Raw genomic sequence first — 27,844 nt, 5'->3', positions numbered from 1 at the left:
GTTGTTGTTTGGATTTATTTGATCTGGATTTCCTAATATGGTAATATTAAAACATTATGACCTCTGACCTGGATATAGTGTGATAAACTCAGTGAGTTTAATTTTAAATATAAATGAGGATATAAGACTGATATGGAACAACAAAAGGGCTTTATTTACTCTAATGACCTACAACAACAATGAGGATCTGAAACATTGTGGGAACATATATAATATCTATAGACAATAAAAATACTCTTATGTACATATGTCAGATATATAATTATACAACAAAATGGGTTAAACCAATACTTAATTCAGTGGGCAATCAATTCATATTTGTATCGTTATTCTATAGAAAAGATCCTTCAATTACAATAAAATATTTTGATAGTTTAGATCATAAATCTTACAAAATTACTTATAATAACATAATCTATGACATTACTGATTATAGGCATTTGAAAGTTTTATAAATGCACATAAGTGAGAGTCTATTTGCTGACATGATAATACATCAGTAGGTTATATTGTATTAATTTGTTTCTGAGGCACATTCACATGTATAATACAGGTAGAAATGTTTGCATCATCACAGTACACAATTATTGATGACATCATCATAGCTCACATTTCAGTATGACACACAATTATTGATGACATCATAGTTCACATTTCAATATGACACACAATTATTGATGACATCAATTAGTTCACATTTCAGTATGATACACAATTATAGATGACTTCATCATTGTTCACATTTCATTATATGATACACAATTATTGATGACATCATCATAGTTCACTTTTCAGTATGGTACACAGTTATTGATGACAACATCATTGTTCATATGTAAATATGGTACACAATTATTGATGACATCATCATATAGTTCATACTTCATAATGATACACATTTGTTGATGACATATCATATTTCATTAAGCTCATCAGGGTACACAGTTATTGATGACATCATTAGTCTACAAGTCATCATTGTGGGCAGTTCATCATGCTACACATTTATGCTGATGATGTAATTTTATGGCTCAACTCAACACAACAATACAGTTATTAATATTCCACCTGAATCATCATGGTATACACTCACTGATGACATCATCTATTCAAGAGCTCATTACTTACACATATTGATGACATCATCATACAGTTCTTCATTCATCACTGCATGTTCACAATAGACGTTTTTTTGAACTGATAAACTTGTACACAGTTTATAATGACATCACCACCATTAAATGTCCTTGCCAATTAAGCTTTCACTGGGATAGATCCTTAAAGCACTTGATCTGTGTCTCTACACATCATTACACAATCCTTATAGCACTTGATCTGTGTCTCTACACATCATTACATAACAGCATCTTCAAACGAGTTACACTACAATGTTACTTATCCTCAGAAGTAGTATATCTGATATGGTCCAGTTCTGGCCCACTCAATTAAAATAACCTTCATTAGACTCATATGTGTCACATGTCCATCACATGACTGGCATGTGACTCACTCTTTTTCATTGTCCTTTTCATTATCAGACAGAGGCTCTGGCTTTTCATACAGAGTGGCTGTCAGAGAGGTCTTCTTGCCATCCAACTTCTCTGCCCTGATGAGGGCCTCCGGAGAGAGCGATGACACCTTCGTCTGCATGCTCATACTGTTGGTTTGGCTGCTGTTGTTGCGTGTTATGGAATGTCCGTTTTTGAAATTGACTAATAATAAAAAAGAGCCATCCTTGCGACGAAAGTGAAAAAAATTTTGAAAGGTCCAGCACATTACACGGCGAAATTTATTGTTGAATGCACAGTAAAGGACGAAGTTGATTGAGAGATTACACCATACAAGTAGATTGCTGATGTAGCCACTAATTCGATATGATGCAAGACGACGAAATTCTGTCTGTGTGTAGCCTTCGCCAAAGAGTGCATACGCAATCGGAAAGTCTACGAAGGCAGATGGAATAATGCAAATTATAAATAGAAATACTATACTTATGAGAGTGATGGTGAGTCGCATCTGTTCGCGCTGCCATGCGGCTTCCTTATTGTTCCTTATCTGTAGAACCTCCCTCTGGATGCTCGCTCTCTTGACGGCCACCACCAGGTAGATATTGGCAGTGCTGAGGATCACCAGTGGAATGAAATTGATGACAAGTGCGTAAACCCAGTTGATGGCATGATAAGTGTCACTTTTACGGAATACTGTGGAGTTGAGGAATGGCGTTCCATTAGAATCGTAGCTCACTTTAAACACAAGGAATCTCGGAATGTTTAGTGCTAGAATTAGAAGTATAATGCAGACAATTTTTACCTTAGCACTGGTGCGGTCACATGTAGCTTTTGCCCACAGTGGATGGCGCACAAAGAGAAACCTCTCGATAGTGAGTAGTACAACGATCCACACACTAGAGTTGGTGCAAATATTCACAAATGGAATGAATATGTGTGCTTCGAAAAAACGCCAGAAGTATGCACTTTGGTTCTTGTGTGAGAACACCATGTAGAGGAAAGAGAGAAGCAGAGCACCAAGGTCAGTGAAGGCAAGTCCCGTAAGATATGTGTAGGGCGACTCTTTCAGCTGGTGTTGCATCAACACAATCAAGTTTAGAATGTTACACAGTATACCAAAGGCACAAATACTCGGCCCTAAGTACGTGTAGATCACCTTTGCCCATTGGGCGTCGGCAGCGGTTGCCACCATGACAACTGTCTCGTTAGAAGGGATTCCACTGACATTACTGCTGGTTGTCCAGTTGAGGATGTTTGTTCCTGTCGTGTTGTAGTTGAGGTAAATTGATGCAGCATCATTGGCCATTGTGGTACTGTCGTTAGTCATTGACATTGTGTCCACGATGTTGGTCATACTGTATCAGAGTTTGGGAGTTTGAATTACATCTCTCCACTGAGTGTAAACATCAGCACGATTGGATAATCTGCAAGAAACAAAGTGTGAGAAATAAGTATTTGCGGACAAATGAAATTTCAAAAAGAAATTATGAAATTCTATCTGTCTATATAAAACTTTGCCTGGGAATAAGGCCACTTATCCACTGTATGTCAGCACGATTTCAGTAATCTGGAAAAACCACTGTGTGAAAATGTCTACAGTATTTATGGATAGTCTTATTTCAAGGAAAATTAATATCTCCCACTTCTCATATCAATTCCATATCAACAGGATTTCAATAATCTGAAAGAATTAATTCGTGAAAATGTGTATTGATAGATTCTATAATTATAAAAAGGTGTGATGTTTTATTTGTCAATAAGACTTAATTTAGGCCGTGTCAACAGGATTTCAATAATCTGGGTAAACCCACTCCTCTTTTCTAAGTGCACCCATATCAACAGGATTTCAATAATCTGGAAGAATTAATTCGTGAAAATGTGTATTGATAGATTCTAAGTATAAAAAGGTGTGATGTTTTATTTGTCAATAAGACTTAATTTAGCCCGTGTCAACAGGATTTCAATAATCTGGAAGAATCAATGTGTGAAAATGTTTAATTATAAAGAGAAGGTGTGATATTTTATTTGTCAATAAGGCTTAATTTAGTCTGTGTCAACAGGATTTCAGTGATCTGCAACAAACAAATACTTTTAGTGAATAATGCGATTTAGAGTCTTCAATATACAGACAGGGAATCATAATGATTCCATATTTATCCAGCAATAAGCCCAGAGTCAGAGCGATATTCCTGGTAGCATGCCTTTCCTTTATCTGTTGCATTTCAGTGAAAAAATGTCAGTATTAGAATACTGTTTTTTGTTGTTTTGCTGTTAACCTGGCCTCTATTTGAGTCAAAGTTTTAATTCGAGTTAAAATTTTAATTTGAGTTAAAGTGTTTATAAATGTCCCCTGGGCTAAATACAGAATAAAAATGGTAAAGTGATTTATGATCATGGTACTTTTGTATGATTATCATGATGTGGAGAAGGGATATCTTGTTCATTTAGTTCTTTACTCTGGCTTCTGTATGTCAAAACTTGTTGATATTATATTTTCAATATATCTCCAAGCTGTCATCATGAATATATTTACTGTCAAATTTTAACTGCATGCAGATGAACATGTGTCAAATGTGATCAATATATATATGAGATAAAAAATCTTAATAAAGAATAGCAGAAAGTAATTCGAAAACAAAAATTATTAACGGGAATTCAATAAAATATGTACTGCAACATCCATTTTGAAGTACTCAAATGATCCCGCTGCTACACACAAGCTGAATGTATCAGTTTGTCCATGAATCGTAGAGGAAATCAGCACTAAATGTAAGTAAGAAATCACCAAGCTGAAATATTACACTCATCATCAGGACCAAGCCATTATAACCTAAAGACAAGGACATCTGTGTGTGGAATATCTATAACAGATGTTATCACTCAAGGCTATGGTTTATAGTTCAATGTAGGTAAGTCTCTCATTGTCCCCATCCTTTACAATATACCACACTTCTTTTTAAACTGAAATGTAAAATTCAGTGATTAAAAATAATATATCCTATGCTCATCACTATGGTAACTTAACGTAGCGGTGAAATGTTACAGTTGGGATCGGACTAGATGCAAGATACAGTCACTCTAACCAATAATTGATCAAGTCTGGCAATTTGTTCTTTTCTTCTACATAATCCATAAATCACACAAGATTCTTGTACCACATTACATGGAAAGATGGACATGCACCAATTGTAACAGTGTTTTTTTTCCAAAGGACTTTTGGGGGCTGATAGTATAATTTGGCCCTGTTCTGAATTGTGCCACGCAGAAGCAAGTACATTTGGAATCTAATGTTTTCTCTTCCTTGTCTGATTTGACATCGGGCCCCTGTTAGGAAGGCTTTTTTCTTGCTATCACAAGGGGACAAACACAAACATACCAAAGCCTCTCAAAACATATATTTTATACTATATGCCTGCATCTTGCACACATGGGAGGTTGTCCTCAAATGACCTTAGCTGTTGTTAAGTTGTTAAACACAAAACCAAACCAAACCACTTCCAATTGAAATGATTTCAAATTTAAGACCAATTCCTTCAAATTTGCGTTCCACTTTTGAAAATTTCCTTCTCGATTAAAAATTTTATTCTTACTAAACTTTGTCAAATCCCCTCCCCAGTAGAAAAACAGTCCTATGTTAAAGAGAAAGTATACAGTAGGCAGACCTGCATAATCTAATACCAAAATACCTACGTTATTGTCGTGTACTCGTGAGCTGGCCTTTTGGTATTGATATTTGCATGACTATATAAACCATCAATCAACCATAACAGTCGTCCTAGTGTATAACAAGCACAATACAAACATCTTACCAATGTAATAATAAACCAGATCTAAAAAGTGCATTAATTCTTAAATAAGGAATTTCAAGTTATCTTATTTTGATACGATTTGCATTATTTAATTTTCTTTTTTACTTTCACTTAATTGATAAATTAATTTTACAATCATAGATTTGAAACTGACTCAATGTATTAGTTTCTCGTTAGTATAGAATTTCACAAAACGAAAATCTGATTTGTTACTGGATATGAAATGTGTCATTACTGTATAATATATTTCAGAAACTGAGTTTACGATGATTTATAAATCAAAATGAAACATAAACCACATTACATGCATATCTTTTTGTCAAAATCTGAAACGAGGTAATTTCTTACTGCGGTGAAGTTGCTATCAAAAATTATGTACACAATGCTATCCAAAATCTAAATTCAATAAAATGATGTGGTTCTATTTTTCTATTTGAAATCCACTCAATGAGGTCTTTGTTTGTGGGGTGGAGGGGTGGAGTTGTTGGTGGGGGGAGGGGTGGGGTGTTGTCAGTCTTTCTTGTATAGCTATAAACAACATATGGGAAGCCTGTTGCTTGCCTTCCAGGGCAATTAAGGTAAAGTGTCTTGTCAACAACCATGACAGCACACACTGCAATAAGTCCATTTATCAGCTTTCGTAAGAAGATGTATCAAATGACACACCTGGGATCTTCACCTGAGGTTATGTGGTTAGCGCTGTAACGAGATCTTTGTAATTGATGTCCTTTTTCATCTGTATATATGTTGGTTCTACAGATCAACATCAAAACAAGAAGGTTGATATGGCAATGTGCTGTGTCTTAAGGGGATATCATATAGGTTATTTTGAATAAATGTTGAGTCAACAGGTTGTCAGATTAGACAGGTTAATCAGACCAACATGTTGTGTCTGACAGGGTGTCAGATTAGATAGGTTAATCTGATCAATATATTGCATCTCAAAGGGTGTCTCATTAGACAGGTTAATTTGACCAATATGTTGTGTTTCACTGTTGAGGATGTCATATTAGACAGGTTAATCTGACCAATATATTGTGTTCCACAGGTTGTCAGATAAGACAGGTTAATCTGACCAATATATTGTGTTTCACTGTTGAGGATGTCATATTAGACAGGTTAATGTGACCAATATATTGGGATCCACAGGGTGTCAGATAAGACAGGTTAATCTGACCAATATGTTTTTGTCTCATAAGATGTCGGATTAGACAGGTTAACCTGACCTGAAGATGTTACCATGTCAAACAGAAAGTCAGATTATACAGGTTTATCTGACCTGTTACCATGTCAAACAGAAAGTCAGATTATACAGGTTTATCTGACCTGTTACCATGTCAAACAGAAAGTCAGATTATACAGTAGAAATTCACTATATTGTAGTACCTGTCTGGCACTTCCAACCTGTACCTATAACACAGAGTTCAATGTCCTATTGGTTAATATAATGTTGTGTTGGTTTTTTTTTTTATAAAAGCCCTGCTTACGTAAAATGCATTTTGACAGCACCTGCTCCTGCTGTGTAGGATAAATGTTATGTAATATACATCGCAGGTTTAGAAAGTACACCTTTTCTCCTCCATAACCACTACACAGGCTCCTGTGCGCTTTCTCTGTCTATTGGGTGCTCAAACAATGTGAGATATCAAACGATAACATAACAGACCTGCCAAGGGCAGATAACTCCCTTCATGTAATTTGCAAATAAAAAACTTTTGATCTTGATTTTACTGCTTTAGCAGACCACCACTTTGTAAGAACCTCATAGTCGGTGTTCTTTTTAACATCAGGCTGGGATTTATACTTTACTGTGTGTGTACAGGTAACCATGACGACATAGGAAGCATTGTTGTCATACTTTACTATGTTTGTACAGGTAACCATGACGACATAGGAAGCATTGTTGTCATACTTTACTCTGTGTGTACAGGTAACCATGACGACATAGGAAGCATTGTTGTCATACTTTACTGTGTTTGTACAGGTAACCATGACGACATAGGAAGCATTGTTGTCTAGTAGTTGTCTTTCTAGTCAAGGACATGCAGACAAGTTCTAAATATCAAATCGTCCAATCTATCTTGTTATCAATTTTTATTTCCAAATGAATATTTTTTTTTTTCATTTATAAGGTTTGAATTTAGTCATTTTTACAAGTAAACTCATATGAACTCGTAAATGCAGTTGGCAATTAAGAGTTGTCTCAAGAGGCGGCGTTACATATAAGTACGTCAGACATTAACACAAGATAGTAATACAAAGAGGGGTGTGTTGTATGAGTCTGCAACGAATGTACAGTTTGTAGTTAGGGTACATTACTACAGAAATGTTACGGATTTTCAGTCAATCTGTGAAAGGTGATTATAACAAGTTTGTAAATGTTTTCCTGAAGAACAATGATTCATTGTTATTTTTTGTAATTGTTACATGTTTGTTTGTCGGAGAACTGTGGTTGTATACACTGTAATTATATTACATTATGTGTTCCAGAAACAACAATATTTGTATAGTAACAACAACAACAATATTTTGTTCAGTTTTATGAATGTTAGCACCTTTGTTTGATAATTATGACGATGTAAAAAAAAAAAAACAAAGGGCCTGATATATATATATATTTCTCTCGGTACAACTACGACAGGAAATTCAAATCTATATCTTCGGATCACCAACACATAGTGTATATGATACATTGTGCTAATAAATAGATATATAACTTAGCAACACAAATGACGAAGAAAGACAACTTTTTGACTCTCGCCCTGACCGGGCCTCGAACTCACAATCTACAGCACCCAATCGTCTAGCCAGAAATACCCACAGCTTTTACCGCTGCACCACATCGGCGTTCTTAAAAAAGAACGTTTCAATGGCGCAGTGATGGTCGGCCCGATACCCTGACATGATCGTTGTGGAAGTCGTCTATAAGATGATATGAATACCAGGATCGCAATGTATTTACATACATGGATACGAATGGAACATATATATATAAACACAGTAACACAGCTGATCACTTATATTGACCCCTTCACTATCTGTTAAAAAACCAGCCAATGAGATGATGAAACTGACGCCTTCAGACAGGTATTTATATGATTTAATACCTGTCTGACCTAGTTTTGACAATAAATTGACAATAACATGTGTCATAATATACATTTTAAGAATAAGTATAATCCTATGTTTTGTTGTGTGTGTTATTTAAATCAGTCGACACACCACCACCTGGTGTTAATTAAGGTAGATATAACCCCTGGCTCAGAAACAATAGATTGTCAGTTGTTGGACCAGCTAAATTTTACCACTTTGCCATATCTGCATGAAAAGTTGTAGTTTGAAATTAGTCTTGTCTAGTTAATTTGACAATTGGCCCTTTGTGTCAGATAGACGGGTCCATATAGTCATAGGGTCCATATAGTCATCGGGTCCATATAGTCATCGGGTCCATATAGTCATCGGGTCCACATAGTCATCGGGTCCATATAGTCATCGGGTCCATATAGTCATCGTAATTGTGTTGGAATGAAATAGTTGGTTTTGGAAATTAAGGTCTTGTCTAAGGGATGGGCTCATGTTTGAAAAATAAGTGTTATAGCTTAAAATTGGTCTTGTCTTAAGAAATGTAATCACACTTTTAATTTAGCCCTGATGCCTGAGGAGGCCATTGCTAATAATATTGGACTGAAATGCTTATAGTTTGAAATAGGTTTTGTTTAAGAGATAATTACATACAATTTGACAGCAGCTTGATATTGTTTGAGTCTTAAGAAATGAAATTGTATTTCAAATTTTTAATATGATGTCTGAGAGAAATAGCTGTAAGTTTGAAAGAGGGTTGTGGCTTGAAATTGTTTTCTGCGGAGCTTACGTAATATTTGTTTTGTAGTAATTAATTTTGCCTGATTTAAAAAGGTTGTAGTTTTGAATGTTTTTTGTTAAATTCAAGTGTTATTGGTGAATGGTAGTTCTAATTTTGCCTTGATTTCAGAAAGGAAATTTAGGTTGTTACAACTTTTGAACAGAGATGTAGTTTTACATTCCGCCTTATGTCTAGTTTGAATAGTAATTTGACATTTAAAACCTCAATAAATGCCACAGTGATGGTTGTTATCGACATCAACATCAGCCATATCTTAAAGGCTGCAGTAATTCGAGCTATTATCTGGTTGATAGGAATGTTTTGTCTAATTGATAGGTTATATGGAGCATCACAGCACACATATACCGTGCTGTTTATTATACTTCTTGCCTGTTGGAAGAGCAGTGTTATATTTATTGTCAACTGATTTGACAACAAAACTGGTCTTCCAATTATTATGCCATTTCTCCTGAAATTTGATACAATTTTTTTTTTATCATACAGCCATGTTTGTAATGTACAGTTGTATGACAAGAGATAGCTTGTAAAATTTAGTTCTACTATATTATCCTACAGTATACACTTTTTATCAATGAATTCTCCTGAATTTGTTGATAGACCAATTTTTGGTTGACAAAGCTTTGCTCATTGAAAGATATTGAAGACCAGCTCTTGAATGACTGAAATATTAAGTTTGAATGAAAAAGTTCAGTGTAATATAAAATGTAATTGGATCATGGTGTATATTTTTCAGCGGTTTCTGACAGTGTCTCTGTAATCAGTTAGAGATTTAGGTCTAGGTTTAGTATTGTTTAAATTCCTTTCAACAGCTATGGCCATTTAAGGACAGTCTTCCCTCTGTACAAGATACAAGCATATGAATATGTACAACATGTTTTTGGAGACTGCATTATGTTTGTGTTTGTCTTGTGATAGCATGGAACTGATGTCAACTTTATAGTGCTACCTCACCGAAGTGTACTGCCATGCAAAGACACCCAACAGGACTACCCATCCGGTCACATTATACTGACAAGTCAGCCAACTAGTTGTCACTCCAAAACTGCTGAGCACTTAGCAGGAGTAGCAACTACCATTTTGATAGAGTTTGCAAGGGAATCAGAATCCAAAGCCTTCCTGACAGGGGTAATCACTCAACTTAAGGCCAAAAGTGAGGCATTAGCTGTGCCAAGGGAGACAATCAGAATAATAAAGTTGTTAGAAAGAAGAGAAAAGGTAAGATCCCAAATTCAGTTGCCTCTTATGATCATGCACTGGGGGCAGCAGGTACAATTCATACATCCTACCTGTAGGGCAGTCAATAACAGATCTGTTTAACAGAATTCTAAAAATGTCAGATATTAAATATTGAATGTGGTATAATAATTCTGACAAAGAAAATTTTCTCTCTCAACAGAAATTAGTTCAAAGACTTTATTCTGAAGAGTACGTTTGATAATCAGATTGAAGAAAATATAAATAAATTTGAATATATTGATTGAGAAAAGTCATCCTGATGGAGTTATATTGTTACTATTTATGGCTTAATGTTTCATTAAATCTTCAAGGATTATACAAAGGGCCGACAATATATTAGCCCCTTACAAAACAAATTAAGAATTAGATGCAGTAGAGCAGAAATGTACTAATCTGCATCTTACAGATGTTTCATCCTTCTAGAACTCGGCAGCGATCTTTAAGGTCTAAAGTGATAATCGTAGGAGTCGACCAAAATATTTGAAATACATACCAATATCTTAACTCGTAAGTGGTTTATGCAACAAAGGAAACAAAATTTGATTTAATATTTGATTCAAAACACATTCAAAGATTTTATGGGAGATAAACCTGTAGTCTGATAGGTAAAGTGAAGGTACTGACTCCAATATCAATATCCTAAGAAAGGAATAAAAAAAAATTGAAATATTGAGAATGTCATGTCTATCAACCAACTTGAGAATAAATATGAACATCTTAATATTGTTCAAATTTTAATCTAGAATTAAGTGTCCATATTTAGATCAGATCAAATTTTAAAATGGCAAAGGTCTCACAGAGAAAATCCTGGAGAGTTATTTTGAATTTAATTTCACTAATTCCTCTTCCAAAGAGTTGAACCATAACAGCATATCATTCATTCAGCAAGTTGCAATCCTACATTTGTCAGAATGTTCAATAGCGAATGAAATGTTCAGATTTGAATCCTGCCTCTGTTGAAATCTGTTGAAATTTTCCATAGTGAAGTGTTTAAATTCATTAATCAATCAAAATTAAAAGAAAATATGAAAGAAAGTATACAGATGTACAAAAAACTTATTTATGGGTCATTTTATTTCATCAAAATATTTGAATAAAATTTGTTTGTCATGAATGAAATCTTGTATTGTATTGATAGATGATGATTTAAATATCATTATATATTGCAGTGATAGATGATGATTAAATATAAGATTATGGAAGAATAAGAATATGAAAATAGAAATAATATAACACATTATTTTGGTTTTTCCTTTCATCACATAAATGGAAGTTATCTCCCCTGTATACATTTTCATTATGTTACTCCGTTGTTTTCCTGGTGTCACAAACCAACATGCCTCTGACTATAAAATAGTTCATTTAGATCTATCTTGACAAAGAGCTATATGCATTAAACATCATAAATATTATCATGTACATATGTATCGCCTTAATATCAAAAGGGGACACAACTCTTTTCGACTCACGTTTTTAACCCTATGTATGGAACTATTTAACACTATTTCTTTGTCACATTCCTACTGAACAGACTATAAAACTCCTGGGTACAAAATCTGTGCTATTTGTTGGAATTATGTTAGAAATATTAGCATAAATCTTTCTACCTATAGAATGAACATTTAAATTTCAGAAATAATGATTTGGGGAAATGAAAACAGGAAAATATCATGTTCATTTTCAAACTCTTCAAAAAATTGAATGAGGGCACATTTGAATATCACCTTGAAAATAGCAAAAGCACCTGCACCTTACCTTGTGTTGTTGAAATTCCTCATTCTGAGTTATCATGTGAAGTCCCAATGTCTGTGATTTTATGTTGTAGATCCTTTGTCAGTATGAGTTAAGTACAATGAATTTGTCAGAATAAGAGTACAGAGTACATGTTGGTTTGTTGACCTGCATTACACCTGGACAAAGAATGTCTTACATACAGACTGTTTACGGAAAACTGACGTTACAGGTTTATGAGTAAGACAAACGAGTCATTCTTCCATTTCCTCTTATCGTAACTAAAACCCTTTGACATGTGGGTTTTAAATGTCGATGGCCTGATGGTCTTTTCGTTGATTACTGTGTATTGCCCTATACACTGCCACTGAGGTCGTGCTAAAGTTTCACTGCAAACACCTCAAGTGGAGAAATAACCATTTAAAGACAGATTTAGTACATAATTGGAGAAGAAATCTTTTGGCTTTTTGCATGTTCACCCCAGTCACACGATCATAGTGTGTATAACTACAAGGTAATGCTCCGTAATAGGTGTTCTGTGAGGGCGGGTGTGTAACCACCGGCGGCCAATAGTTGTGGAGTAATTATCAGTCCCTTTATCTTAATGTCCAGTGTAGTGTGTGGGTAACAGTGAAAGTCATCTGTGTTTTTAGTCTGTTATATCCCTAAATCCAGACCACCTATACTCTCTGTGAGTCAGCACCTGGTGTTGGTATACATCATAGCATGTGTACATACCAGGAACCTGTAAGTCTTGTACGATTGATCAGTTAATTATTTTCTTATCGGGCTGATATTTTACATCTGATTAATGAATTAATCAAATTTCATGCACCATTTATGGGAATAAGATATTCAGACTTGAAATTTTATCCATGTCATTTCTTAGCCAATGACTTTATGCCATTTTTACATGCAATGTACATAATATCAATAAGTGAAAGATGCATTCTCTTTTTGCGAATTATAGAGTAAAAAGTTACAAATGAAAAATATTTGTATTTTTCATTTTCTTTCACACTAAACTATAGCTCTGATAATGGCAGATTGTATATGTAATTATTCTGTAACATTAAAGTGAGCTTTGAACTATACTGACAGTACCATTGAAACATAGATGGTAGAATATCCCCCTTATCCAAGCATCCCCATGTTATGGATGAGAGGGATTCTCTGTAATGAAAGCTTGGAGGCTGGACGGTTACACTAGCACTTGTCACTCAGGAAGGTTCGAGAGATTTGACCTTAAAAGACCAAACCAATATACATGCATGACCCCTGACCTCAAAGATCATTCTATAAAATGCACTGCAACAAGTCTCTCGGAAATAGTGGAGGTAAAACCCGTTAAATAAATAAAATAAATAAGTCTCTCCGTACCTTTTTGTCATTCAGGACTGAATGGAAGAGAATTAACACATAGTGACATATTATATTGTTATGATAACTGTTGTCCAGAAACTCCTCCTGTAACATAGGTCAAGTAGATAATGGCATGCTTTGCATTACATTAAACTATTCATATTTGATAATATATTGATATAGTGATTTTTCCCTAGTTTTGAAAATTACAAATATGTATTGTTATAATTTATAATGTATGTTATATACCTGTATACTTAGTGGGGAATATGAAAGTATATTACTGATGTACATTTTGACCTTTGACCTACATTAAAGAAGAAAAAAAAATGTCTAGCCCTGATCATGAAAATTATGCCTGAACTCATTATCACATATTTATACCACCCAATGCAATATGGTGGGTTTGTCAAACATTCAGTGTAATATAATGTGTTTCTATTCAAATTCATCAGCTAAGAACTTAAATTTCATTAAATTCTCTGATCCTTTAATTCCTGTGGAAAATTCAAAGTTATATATAGTGCTTTAATTCGATATAAGTGAAGTAATATTGGTGAAACTGCGGGTCATGTTAATATTTAAAGAATGGAGGATATTGAAGTAGAGTTAAATTAGAGGTGAGTGAGGTCAAATGCATACATAACTGCTGTTATTGTACTGTATATGTCATGGATATGGGCATATCTTGTCAGGCGTAACAAAGCAATGTGTGTTCCCTGGCTATTGTGATGAAGGATTGAATTGAGTCAACAATGTTTGTTTAAATCCTGTTTACATGGGGCTGCTGTACCAGAAACATGAACCAGTGCTGTGAACAATAGTCAGAAGAACAAAAGTCAATTTATACCTGTACTGTACAAGTGTGTTTCACATACTGCTAATTGGCTGTTGCACTTAGTTCAGATGTGTTGACCCTTGAAAATATCCAGTAGGCCCTGGTTTCATCCCTACCACCATTAAACCCTGATTCCAGCCCTCATGTCAATGGACCCTGACCTCATCCCTACCACCATAAGACCCAGACCTCATCCCTAACACCATCAGACCCATTCTCATCCCTAACACCATTAGACCCTGACTCCAGCCCTAACACCATTAGACCCAGACCTCATCCCTAACAACATTAGACCCTGACTCCGTCCCTAACACCATTAGACCCTGACTCCAGCCCTAACGCCATCAGACCCAGACCTCATCCCTAACACCATAAGACCCTGACTCCGTCCCTAACATCATAGGCCCTGACTTTATCCCTAACACCATAAGACCCGTTTTTAGAAATAAAGTAGTTTCATTCATTTTTGGGTGTTATCATGGCAAAGATAGAGAATTGAAGACATTTTTTGGGACAGAATGAGAAATTGCATGCATTTCTGAAGTATTTCTTAATCTTTAAAGCGGACAGGTTTGTCTGGTTTCTTCTTGATTATGACTTCTGCTTCCGGTTATCATTATTTATGTATATATTGTCAACACATATATTTTATGATTTTTATGATAAAATAAAACTTAATATAATTGTGAGGGGAAAAAAAAGAAGTTTTTTCCATATTTTACATATATGCTACTCTGTAACGGTTTCAAATAAAAGTCTTATGACTTTACTTTAGACAGCAGTTCAATAATTTTGTGATGATCATTTAATACAGACGATGCTGTTTGTGACAGAGACAATCACAATGCTGGCTATGATGGCTGGTTAGGTGTGGTTGGCCTCCACTACTGTCAACCTCAATCAGGCTTATAGTGCTAATTAAGTGATCAAGGCAGATCCTAATGCCGTAAAGTAACTAGGATTTCTGTGGGATGAAGATAAACACAATCTGTTCATGTTAGGCTAATGGTAAAAATCCGGCTTAAGCTTCCTGCTTTTAAAAGTAGAATATTTTGAAGTAGTCAGCATTGAAGTGATGCAGTATCATATTCATACAGTCAGTCTACTTCAAAGGATACTTCATGTTTCAAAGGACAATTCCTGCTTCAAAGCACAGTTCCTGCTTCAAAGAACAATTCTTGCTTCAAAGAACAGTTCCTGATTGAAAGAATGGACCATCCTTCTACAATTTGTTTTAAGATATATCCAAGTGTCTACCCCTGTGTCACAGTGTGACAGCATGGTGTCAGATTCAATTTAAGAGCTGGTACCATAAGTCCCTGTTTTGTCTTATGGCCACCAGTCGTGCCAGGATTTGACAATGTGAGGATGGATTTATGCGTGGGGATAATTAACTTTCACGGGTGGCAGAAGATCAGCTTTCTATTATCAATTAGATATCAACATCCTGTAGTGACCTCCCTTGTCATAATTTTGATACCAGTTTCATTGATTTTTGAATTAAATCTTATCTGTTATTGACATTTGATGTCTGTATGCTACAAAGTCTCATGCTGTGGTATGGGTGTCTACCAGTGAAACATTTAAACTAACAACAGATCTTGTAATCAAAAATTATTTATGGATGGAATGACAAAACCTGAAATGGGGAAACACTGACAGATTCAGTGTCCAGGCAGTGTCTGTGATTCTCTCCAATCATTGGCTGATTTGTGTCCAGGAAGTGTCTGTGATTCTCTACAACCATTGGCTGATTTGTGTCCAGGCAGTGTCTGTGATTCTTTCCAACCATTGGCTGATTTGTGTCCAGGCAGTGTCTGTGATTCTTTCCAACCATTGGCTGATTTGTGTCCAGGCAGTGTCTGTGATTCTTTCCAACCATTGGCTGATTTGTGTCCAGGAAGTGTCTGTGATCCTCTCCAATCATTGGCTGATTTGTGTCCAGGAAGTGTATGTGATTCTCTCCAACCATTGGCTGATTTGTGTCCAGGCTGAGTGTCTGTGATTCTCTCCAACCATTGGCTGATTTGTGTCCAGGCAGTGTCTGCGATTCTCTCCAATCATTGGCTGATTTGTGTCCAGGCAGTGTCTGTGATTCTCTCCAACCATTGGCTGATTTGTGTCCAGGCAGTGTCTGTGATTCTCCCCAACCATTGGCTGATTTGTGCCCAGGCAGTGTCTGTGATTCTCTCCAATTATTGGCTGATTTGTGTGCAGGCAGTGTCTGGCCAATTTGTGTCCAGGCAGTGTCTGTGATTCTTTCCAACCATTGGCTGATTTGTGTCCAGGCAGTGTCTGCGATTCTCTCCGATCATTGGCTGATTTGTGTCTAGGCAATGTCTGTGATTCTCTCCAATCATTGGCTGATTTGTGTCCAGGAAGTGTCTGTGATTCTCTCCAACCATTGGCTGATTTGTGTCCTGGCAGTGTCTGTGATTCTCTCCAACCATTGGCTGATTTGTGTCCAGGCAGTGTCTGTGATTCTCTCCAATGATTGGCTGATTTGTGTCCAGGCAGTGTCTGTGATTCTCTCCAATCATTGGCTGATTTGTGTCCAGGCAGTGTCTGTGATTCTCTCCAACCATTGGCTGATTTGTGTCCAGGCAGTGTCTGTGATTCCCTCCAATTATTGGCTGATTGTGTCAGGCCAGTGTCTGGCCATTGGTGTCCAGGCAGGAATCTGTGATTCTTTCCACCATTGGCGATTGTGTCCAGGCAGTGTCTGCGATTTCTCTCCGATCATTGGCCTGATTTGGTGTCTAGTAGCAATGTCTGTGATATCGCTCCAACTCATATGACTGATTTGGTTCGCAGGAAGTGTTCTGTGAATTCTCTTCCAACAATTTGCTGATCTGTGGTCCAGGCAGTGGTCTGTGATTCTCTCACAACCATTGGCTGATTGTGTCCAGGCAGTGTCTGTGATTCTCTCCAACCATTGGCTGATTTGTGTGCAGGCAGTGTCAGTGATTCTCTCCAACCATTGGCTGATTTGTGTCCAGGTAGTGTCTGTGATTCTCTCCAACCATTGGCTGATTTGTGTCCAGGCAGTGTCTGTTATTCCCTCAAATCATTGGCTGATTTGTGTCCAATTTGAGCTGCATGCTGTATCGACCCAAAGGTTATGAAAGCTTGTAAGAGATTGCATACTTTGACTTTTTGAACCCAAAGTGAGCTATATGTAACGATACATGAATGATATATTCTGTCTTTCTTGGGCATCTTTTACAAAGATTTCTTGAGGAATATTATAATGTTGCATGTGTCTTGTCAGGAAATAGAGTGGAAAAAATAATCCAACCCTGTCTTGATGTTTCGACCAAACCAATCTTAATCCTCAGGATGATATTCTTCAATATACAACCCTTGAGATGATATTCTTGAATATCCAATCCTCGATATGAGATTCTTGAATACGCTATCCTCAGGGTGAGCTTCTTGAATATCCAACCCTGCCCAAACCTCAATTAGGGAAAGATTTTATCAATCGGTTCATAAATCATATGACTGCTGGCTGTTTCATATGCTATTTCATGTTGAACTTGTTAGAAGTTGATATTATGTATAACAGGTATTGTATTAGAAGTTGATATGATGTCTAACAGGTATTGGTTAACACAGCAGTAATTGATTTTATTCCACCAACTCTAGACAATCATTATATTATAGAAAACATGCATATCTTCATATTTTCAAATTTTATATCATTACCCGACTTTATATAAATTGATTCAGTATCACTAGCTGGGTAATTAAATGACAAATGAATGTTGTGATAAAAATTAATGACTTAAGGTGTTAAAGAGATAGGAATTTATTTATGAGTGGTATTCTTTAACAACCTTTAATGTTTTATTATCTCAAAACATTCTCAGCTCCTAACAGTTGATAGGGGTATAATTATATCTGTCAGGTCGTAGATTTATCCCAACTGGAACAGTGTATCATATATAGATAAAATATTTTATCAATTATGAAACATACATCATTTGAAATAAATCCAATTCTCTCCCATCTTCAACCTCATATCATCACAAGTGGTTTATATTAAGCTCAATGAATGTTTTTATCATTGCTCTCATTCCCGATTTATTAGATGTGTGATGATGGCGATGGCAATTAGATTGATAATAAAAAAGAGGTATGGGTTGTGGGGATATTATATAAAGTGTCTCTTGGGGTCAAGACTTTATTACAGGACAGAGAAATTTGTTGAAGAAACTTATCCCTGGTGCATCTCAGGCAGGTGTAGTTTGACTGGTTAGAGCACCTGTCTAGAGTTCTGCATGAGGCCCCTGGTTTGAGTCCTGTTCTATAGTCTACACAGTTATCTTGTATACAGTTTGGAGCCTGGGCGTTGTCAGATTTAGCTCTGGTGACAGGCCACACTAGAACATAGTCTCCCACTGTTCTACCCAACATTGGGTGTCAGAAGTGTACAGAGCTAAGGTTAAATGGTTAACAAACAATGAATTTATCTCAAATTATGCCAAGCGTTTTGTGGAGAATTGGAGGATATTTGATATGCTAAAAGTATAAAGAAAATCAATACAATGCTTGGGGGAACAATGACCACTTTCTTGGGAATACTGCTACAGATTTCATACCTGGCTGATTTGACCTGGATACGCCACAATCATCAGGTATGCTGCATCAGTCCACAGCCAATCAAGAAATTCAGGTCTCTGGGCTGTCCAGCACTATCGCGATTATATTGACACATATAGGTCTAGGACCATGCAGTCCCTAATTCGAGGATCAGACCTTTTGTGTAAGATCAGACTTTTAGTTTAGGATACCAATTTCAGTCTAGGATCAGACCTTATGTGTTTAGGATAGGACTTTTAGCCTAGGATCAATCCTTAGGTTAAACAATAGATTTTAAGGTCAGGTAGTGGTCCTTCAGTGTATGATTTGTTGTGTTTGTCTGCATGTGTTAAGTTGTTTATTGTGTGTTATTCTGGTAATTATAATTCCCTGTTTATCAGACCAGTTGGCTTGTTGGCACAATGAAACCAGTGTTCTTTCTAATTTTAGGCAGGTTGATATACAATGGCTTAAATGAATCATGTTTTGGGTTGCACTGGTAACATTTTGGAAAAGACCTGTATTACTTAGGTATATTATCATTCAGTCGAGATATAGCTGTATGTAGATCACACATACTCCCCACTGGAGCCCACTACATGTAGATCTTATGTTGGGATTTTAGTTCTAATCACACCAATTTCATGTTCTAACAGACTTAATTAAGAGCTTTTAGATATGAGCTAGTTAGACTGACCAGCGAAGGTAATTAGGTTACTAACGAGCTCTATTGTTTCCCCATTGAGAGGTATGAACATTTATCTGAAAAGGTTGACTGAGCCACCTTGGGACCTTCATGGTAATAACTCTAGTGTTTCTAATGAAATGTCAATGTGTCACATACAGGTCATCCCTAACCCTTGTTATACAGCATACAGAAATTTGTGGCTGAACCGTACTATAAAAATACTGTACATGGAATAATTTGCAATACATGACAACATATGACATATTGGGATTATCAACTGTTAATTAAATGCATTTACCTTTCTAAAGAGACCATCCCTATTAAGTGATTACCTGTGATCAGAGAGCACCTGTGTTAATTAAATTGATGTTATTCAAATCAAGAAACAACTTTGCTTAGAGACCATTATGTTATTAAAGACCTTTTCTGTTAAAAGACATTCTTGCATTAAGAAACCACCTGTGTAAAGTGACCATCTGAGTAAAGTGACCATCTGTGTAAAGTGACCACCTGTGTAAAGTGATCATCTGTGTAAAGTGACCATCTGTGTAAAGTGACCACCTGTGTAAAGTGATCATCTGTGTAAAGTGACCATCTGTGTAAAGTGACCACCTGTGTAAAGTGATCATCTGTGTAAAGTGACCATCTGTGTAAAGTGACCACCTGTGTAAAGTGACCATCTGTGTAAAGTGACCACCTGTGTAAAGTGACCACATGTGTAATGTGATCATCTGTGTAAAGTGACAATCTGTATAAAGTGACCACATGTATAAAGGGACCACCTGTGTAAAGTGACCATCTGTGTAAAGTGACCACCTGTGTAAAGTGATCATCTGTGTAAAGTAACCATATGTGTAAATTGACCATCTGTGTAAAGTGACCACCTGTGTAATGTGATCATCTGTGTAAAGTGACAATCTGTATAAAGTGACCACATGTATAAAGGGACCACCTGTGTAAAGTGACCACCTGTGTAAAGTGACAACCTGTGTAAAGTGACCATCTGTGTAAAGTGATCACATGTGTAAAGAGACCACCTTTGCAAATAGACCATATTCCTAAGGGACCACTTCTGATACCAATGTGTGATATGTTTTTTGGTGGCCAGGTTTCTTATCTGAATAGTTAGACAGTATAATGGATGAATTAGGATCTGCTGATCTGTCATCCCAGCTAGATAGTAGAGTGACTGGATTAGTGTTGGCTGAATTAATTAAGAGGCTCCACTCACTGCATAGTCGATTGTACTGATAATAACTTAGTGCTAACTGGGTGATGGTAGGCATGTCTAGTCACACAGATCAGTATGAGCATGTGTTGCCTGCCAGACACAATGTAATGCACATGTAGAAGTTTGTCTAACATGACAGAAATATGTGTTGGGGGGGGGGGGGGGGGGGGGGGGGGGGGGTAGGTGTTGGAGGTAGAAAGAGGAGAGATGTACCACATCCTAGTCAGGGTAGCTATATGAGCTACAGTACTACATTTGCTACTTTTAATAATATTTTTCAATTGAAGAGCTTTGATTATAGGAAAGTATGGAATTAATCAAATATGCTGTTCTTGGTCTTCTGAATGTCCTTTAAGATATTTGAACATGTTGACATGCAATTTACTTTGAGGTTTTTAACCAATGGTAAACATTTCTCTATTGATTGTCCTTCACAATAACAAAGGCATATATTTCTTATATATGCAACTACTTGTTATTTCCCACCTTACATCGTCTATTTGTCAATAAACCCATACCTGGTAATACAGCCATGATGTCTATCACAGTTCAACACTACCACCCCTCCCTTATTACAGAATATGATATTATCATTTTATGATCTGTAAGTTATCTATGATCTCAAGTAAAATGAATTAAGAATCCGAGGAATCAGGGACTAAAAGACAGATATGTGATAAGGTGTGGTGGAGAATCAGAGAACAATCACTTACCACTTCAATTCTCGGTGAAAGACACTTTTTTTTCACAGCAACAAGAGTCTCCGAAGTGTTATGTACCAGCTTGAAATACCTGTAATACGAAAGACACAAAAACTGTATACTTAAAGCGTCAGTAATTGGGGTTTTTTTCACATTACTTTTCGGAAGATTCACATGAAAATCATTTTGATTACTTTGAAGTATACTTTAGCTTGTAGAAACCTTTTACTATAGCTTGGTTCCACTTAGATTGAAGAGCAGGTAAATATGGGGCCAAGGTTTGGAGTGTTTTTGGCTCTGTAGCAGAAGTATTTTAACTGACATTATTTCTGTGAATTTGGAGTCGAAGGTCACTTGAATGTACTGGGGGCACGGCTGGCAGCTGATATAGATAGCGGGAGTATGATAGAGGCTATAGAGAGTCCCTCAAGTGTCAGATGTCCGTTTACCTTACATAAAATAGGGAATCTTACAGGAGTGTAATTAGTTAATTTAGTAAGTGTAATTAGTTAATTTAGTAAGTGTAATTAGTTAATTTAGTAAGCCAATTTATTTGATTTCATTTGAAACAAGTCTTTAGGGAGATTCAATTGATGATTAAAATATAACTTAAGAAGCATTTCTTACATAAGGATTTCATTGCTTTCTCTACTGTTCGAGTGAATTTGATTGAAGGATACCATTGTATATGCATAATTCCTCAATATCTGTATTGGTAGAAAATGGCCACCTGGGCAGGTACTCTTGTTCTCTATCAAATCTTTGGTTTTTACTAGTGGACACTGCCCAGAATATCAAACCTAACTAATATTGTACTAAAGTTATGACAGAAATTAGGATGACAAAAACAAACCTGTTTCGATCACGTTTTGTCAGTAATTGTTTAACTTAGGGAATTCCTTAACTTAGAATTTTCTATAGGAAAGCATCACAGCATAATGTAATATATTACTTAAAATCTGTAATGCTTTCGTATTGAAAATTTTAAACTTCAGAATTTCCTTAAACTGGTCCTTGGATTTGGGTCACACTTTATACAGAGTTATCTCCCTTTGATGGTTTTTCATTGATATCCAATATTGTTCCTGTGAATTGTGGGCACAGAGTAATTGTCTGTAACGATCATATACTTTAAAACTATCAGATCAACCACAGCAGCTATATAGAGTTTTAATATTCATTTCTGAAGCTTTGTCCTTCTGTTCTCCAGTTGCCTATTGGCATAGTATCCCATCTGTCCATCTCCATGGAGTGGGAAATTCCTGCTAATGTATCAATACATGACCTCACTTCTGGTAAACAGATTGGACTGTATTAATTACATGGCTTCCTGAGGGAGGAGAGAACAGTAAACCAGGAATTCACTATTAACTGTACTGGTAGGTTCATGAACACACTGACTGTCATACCCTTAGGGATCAATTTTACAAAACCAATTTCTACGTCATTGACAAACTTCATAGTAAGGCATATTTGTAGATACTTTAATTAGAAAAGTTGAATAAATAAAAAAAAAGAAAATGTTGTGTTTCAAAGCATATAACTTTGACCAGGGGTAGTTGTGATGTGGCAATGTTACACAGTGGTAACATGCTTGTCTTTCACCTAGGTGGCCAGATTTGATTCTGTGATATGGGATATCAAAAAGTTATGAGGTCACTTGCCCGACCATGTGGGTTTTCACCGGGTACTCTGGTTTCCTCCCCAGTAACACCCATCATGCACCTACTATCAGACCAACATGGGTTATTAATATAGGTTGATATAACTTATTTCGCAATTGTTGTAAAATAAATAAAGTTTACATTTTAGGTATAAATTCTTTGACTGACCAACCTTTAAGCTATAGTCACACCAGATCATACGACTTCTGAATCGTGCGATTGGGGGCGATTTGGCCGAGTTACGACCGATCGGAAATGTTTGTTGACATGTCTATTCGCGATCGCATACTGCGATTGGTCCTACGACTGGTGGTAGGTCATCGTACGATTGGTGGTGCGCTTGGTCGCGCAATGACTTACGATTGGAGAAGATTGATCGCAAGATCAATCGTAGGCAATCCAAGGCAATCGTAGGCAATCGTGCGATGAGTGGTGCGATCAGTGACCAATCGCACGATCAGTCGTAGCAACCTGCGACTGCTCACACGATCAGTCGTAGCCAATCGCAGACAGTCGATCGATCATATAAAAAGGCTTGTACCATTTTAGCATCAGTTGTGACCTCGCAGTACAGGGAAGCACCCAATGCTGTCGCCTTCTCGCTCGTCGTTGGTTTCGACGCCGTAGAAGTGCTGCGGCAGCCACTGCACCCAGTTGTTGTTGCTGATGCTGCAGTAACAACATTGCTTGTATATCCGCCATTTTGTTACCTGTACCCAGGAAAGTGGTTTGCGAGGTAAAGACTGGTGGTGCAACCGATCGTAAGGTCGTGCAAACACTCGGGACAGGTCGTGACTGATCGTACGACCAATTGTGAGGTCGTACGATCGGTGGTACCACCAATCGTAGAGTGGCACGACCAGTAGCACGACCAGTAGCACGACCAATTTGCGACTACTTGGCCCGCGATCATACACGACTGGTCCTGCGTTCATGTGCGACTGGTGGTACGACCGTTCTGCAACCACTTGCGATTTAGAATCGCAGGTCAGAAGTTTTGAACATGACCATCGACCTTGCTGCGACTGATTTTGCGCGTGCGATCACCCACGACCACTGCTACTAGTCGTGCACTCATGCTACGATTTCCCTGCGATTCCGATTTTCTTCGGTCGCAACTAGGTCGTAACCTGGTCGTAGGTCCGGTGTGACTGGGGCTTTAAGCCCAGGCCTCAAGGTAAATCCCTAATGAGTTTGGAATTATGCAAATATTTACTTTGTTTTGAAAATATTCAATTATTTATTTTGTTTTCAAATTATTCCCAGTGGCCCCAAGCATAACCTCTGTCTCATAATCAGATGCTGGGGCTTTTACTGGACAATGCAATTACAATTGTTATTGATTTTACTCAGCAACAATAGATATGAGTGGGCTCATAACTAATAGGTATTAATTAGCAAATTACACCAGATAATTGTAAGGATAATATGAACATGTGCAAAAGGTGAATATTTAATGTTTTGTGAATTTTTAGGTTAAACTCAGCAATTGTCCTAAGGGAGATAACTTCAGCATAAACTGCATGTAAGCTAGGATATAACCTAAAAAAAGGAAAAATTCAGAATGTTTCTTGTTGAGATATACTAGTACTGAAGTACGAGGTGTCCCTTGAGTAATGTATTGGATTCTGTTAAAGGAAGTGTACAAATATTTAATGTCCATTTAAAATAAAATCGATGTCGAAATCTAATAATTATTTACGTGATTACATGGTACTGGACAAACAATTATGTGCTCCGAGTAAACATTGTGGTCGGAACATGTGAATTAGAAGCCTTTGAATTCCAGTTAAACATTCTGTCTGTCCACACAATGATGACTCTAATTACTGAAATGGATTTACAGTAATTATCAGTGTTGACACCTCGTTATTGAAATGTTATATTAGGTGTGGTATAGTTTATGTTATAAAGTGCTGTCGGTACAGGGTCTGGAGCTATATATACATATACTTTATTCGGAAATCAAGATAACCAATTAAGTGTGTCTTATATGAACTACAGAATCAATTTCATAATTTCTGTTTTCATATTTAAACTCACACATTGAAATATGTCATTCACAACTTTTGAGGGGAAATTAAAATGTCAGTGATGGTAATTCTTTCAAAACTGTTTGAAATCATACATTTTTCTTTGCCGGGGGGGTTGGGGGGGTTGGGGGGGGGGGGGGGGGGGGGTGTCAGATACATTGTAAACGACCCCCACAACCGATGGTGTCTTATATGAACTACAGAATCAATTTCATAATTTATGAAATTCACACATTGAAATGTCATTCACACTGTTTGTGGGGAAATTAAAATTTCAGTGATGATAATTCTTTCAAAAGAATCACATTTCTTCTTATGTCTTGAGGAATAGGGGATTAGGTGAACCCGGAGGATACCTTTGGCAGGGGAATACATGTTATGTATGACCCCAGTAAATCTTCTTTGCTGGAGGTACAAAAAGAGCCTTGGACTATCTTCCTTAAAGCTGGCAGTTCTATGCTGGAGGTACAAAAAGAGCCTCAGACTATCTTCCTTAAAGCTGACCTCTGAAGTTAATAACCATGCACTTTTGATTTTTCTTATCTTTTCCTATCTTATGTGTTATGTTTTTGCACAGGAATTAGTTACTATTCATTCTGATTATTGTGCGTTTTCTTACATATCAGCCAACCAAAAGGAAAAATAAAATGTGACCAATTCCTGTGTATTGCAAAATTAATGAAGTGAAACTGTATCACTATGATTCTGTCCTTGATCTCAGACTTCATCTCCTAACATCTCATGCCCTAATATCATGGTTTTACACACCATTAACAGTTTGAGCAGAATCTCTTAAATCACTGCCAGATTTTTCAACCACTGTAAAATTGCACTTGTCAAGAGACTAAGTATTTGGCACGCATGCATTCCCTAGGTATTATATCCTTATATCAATGATCAGCTGTGCCGACATGGATATTACTGCATAGACTACCTATAACAATTTCAATTAATTCTTAAAGGTAAACTATCTCTTTAAAGTGTAGACTGTTTGTCGTTTTGATTTTTTTTTTTAATTCTTGATTAAGATGAAGTGATTTAGGTCAGAGGTTTGTCAGATTCTGTGATGGAATTCATTAACATTTAATGAAGTAACACAGACATGTCGGTACTTTGATGTTTACTTAATCAAACGCTTTCCAGACCAAGACTTTAACCAAAACGATCTGTACAATTTGATATGCAGCATTTGTTTTCTGTTTATTTTTATCAGAGAGATTTACATACAGCAACACCTCCATATATCATTATCAATTCCCCCTCCCCTCCCCTCCTCACCTGTACACCAGGTAAAAATGCCATAAAGCAAAGGTCGGACACCAGGTGTAAAACCAAAGGTGTGGGAACTAACATTTTCTGTTATTGTTTTTCTCTTTTCAAATTGATGCAATCAAGTAACCAAGTTTTTGATATTTAGATACTGTAAGAGTGACAATCTTTCAGTATTTCAAATTTTCGAGGTTTAACCCATTTTTGGTTAATTTTTAAAGGGTTTTTATAACACTTAAAAGAACTTTATTTTCAGGATATCTGATATGCTTTTTTCTTTCTTTTTTTTCTTTTTTTTCTTTTTTTTACTAAATCCTCCTTAAAAGTAACATAACTTACACAAAATTTACCTTTACAATGTTATTGATACTATAATAACTGTATTTTGATTGTTTACCTGTGTAGATATCAATACTTGAAGGATTTAAATAAAAACCCATAATGACAATTATACATCACATTACCTGGAATATTCTCTGCTACCAAGATGGAAATAATAAATTTCCTTTTGCCTCTGATTTTCTTCCTTGTAATTCATAAATATAATCTTTAATTTGATTTGAACAATACACTCAAAATTTGGAACTTTTATAAGAAAATTAAAAAAGTATTATTTTCCAATATTTTTTTTATTTGTAACAGAGATTTCCCTATATTGAAAACATGTAAATATATATGGTAAACAAAATCAAACAGGTATAGCATACAATTGTGTATAAAAATCCCTGTTGAAAATTATCTAAATGTTAATTTTCACAAGTGTTGTTTATTGAGATTTTACTTACCTTTATAAAGTAAATATATATTTGATAAAAAGTCACTCCAGCACGTAAAAATCCTTGTTAAGAAGTATCCTCAGAAATCACTTATGTTCGCCTTCACTATATAATTGAATGAGTTAGTAGTAGCCGTGTGTGACACTGTAGTATATTGACCAGTAGTATAGGACTATAGTGTGTTAGGTTCTGGCTGACATAAACTAGGCCTTAGCTTTATATACCACGGTTCTGGTGACGTAAGCCCTACACTGTGGGGGAGTCGGTTGTATACATCCCAGCCTCTGTACCATATGCAAGGCATCAACATCGTAGGCAGATAATACTACACTAGTTTCATTAACAATACAATCCCCCTGGCCTTTCCCTCTGATACAATTACTACCCTGTTTTTCCTTTAATAACCTAATTGAGTGTTATACAGTCTGTTATGCTTGTTTTCAACAAGTATCGAATGCAAGAGGATTTCTCTAAATTTTGTATCCCTCGTCTTTCTGACGGTTATAATCGTGTTGATAAAGTAGATAATAA

General features: G+C 36.3%; 2 protein-coding genes across 4 annotated transcripts in view; one reads left to right on the top strand and one right to left on the bottom strand.

Moving 5' to 3' along the window:
- The window catches only part of LOC117337388 (probable ATP-dependent RNA helicase DHX35), a 192,164-nt gene that overhangs the window by 52,840 nt on the left and 111,480 nt on the right, over positions 1-27,844 (top strand). The window lies entirely within an intron of this gene.
- Positions 134-27,508, bottom strand: LOC117337390 (FMRFamide receptor-like). Of its 2 annotated transcripts, XM_033898362.1 has the most exons (3): positions 27,323-27,508; positions 21,584-21,662; positions 134-2,932 (listed from the first exon to the last, which is right to left on the bottom strand). In XM_033898362.1, the coding sequence occupies exon 3, from the start codon at positions 2,860-2,862 to the stop codon at positions 1,507-1,509; it is 1,356 nt and encodes a 451-aa protein (XP_033754253.1). In that variant the 5' UTR covers positions 2,863-2,932; positions 21,584-21,662; positions 27,323-27,508; the 3' UTR covers positions 134-1,506. The 2 variants fall into 2 exon arrangements, with proteins under 2 accessions (XP_033754253.1, XP_033754254.1); XM_033898363.1 differs by lacking the exons at positions 21,584-21,662; positions 27,323-27,508 and adding an exon at positions 12,192-12,830.

Source organism: Pecten maximus, chromosome 11 (assembly GCF_902652985.1).
Source record: "Pecten maximus chromosome 11, xPecMax1.1, whole genome shotgun sequence".
Classification (NCBI taxonomy): Eukaryota; Metazoa; Mollusca; class Bivalvia; order Pectinida; family Pectinidae; genus Pecten; species Pecten maximus.
The sequence above is the reverse complement of the archived record's forward strand: the minus strand, read 5'-3'. Positions and strand labels throughout refer to the sequence as shown.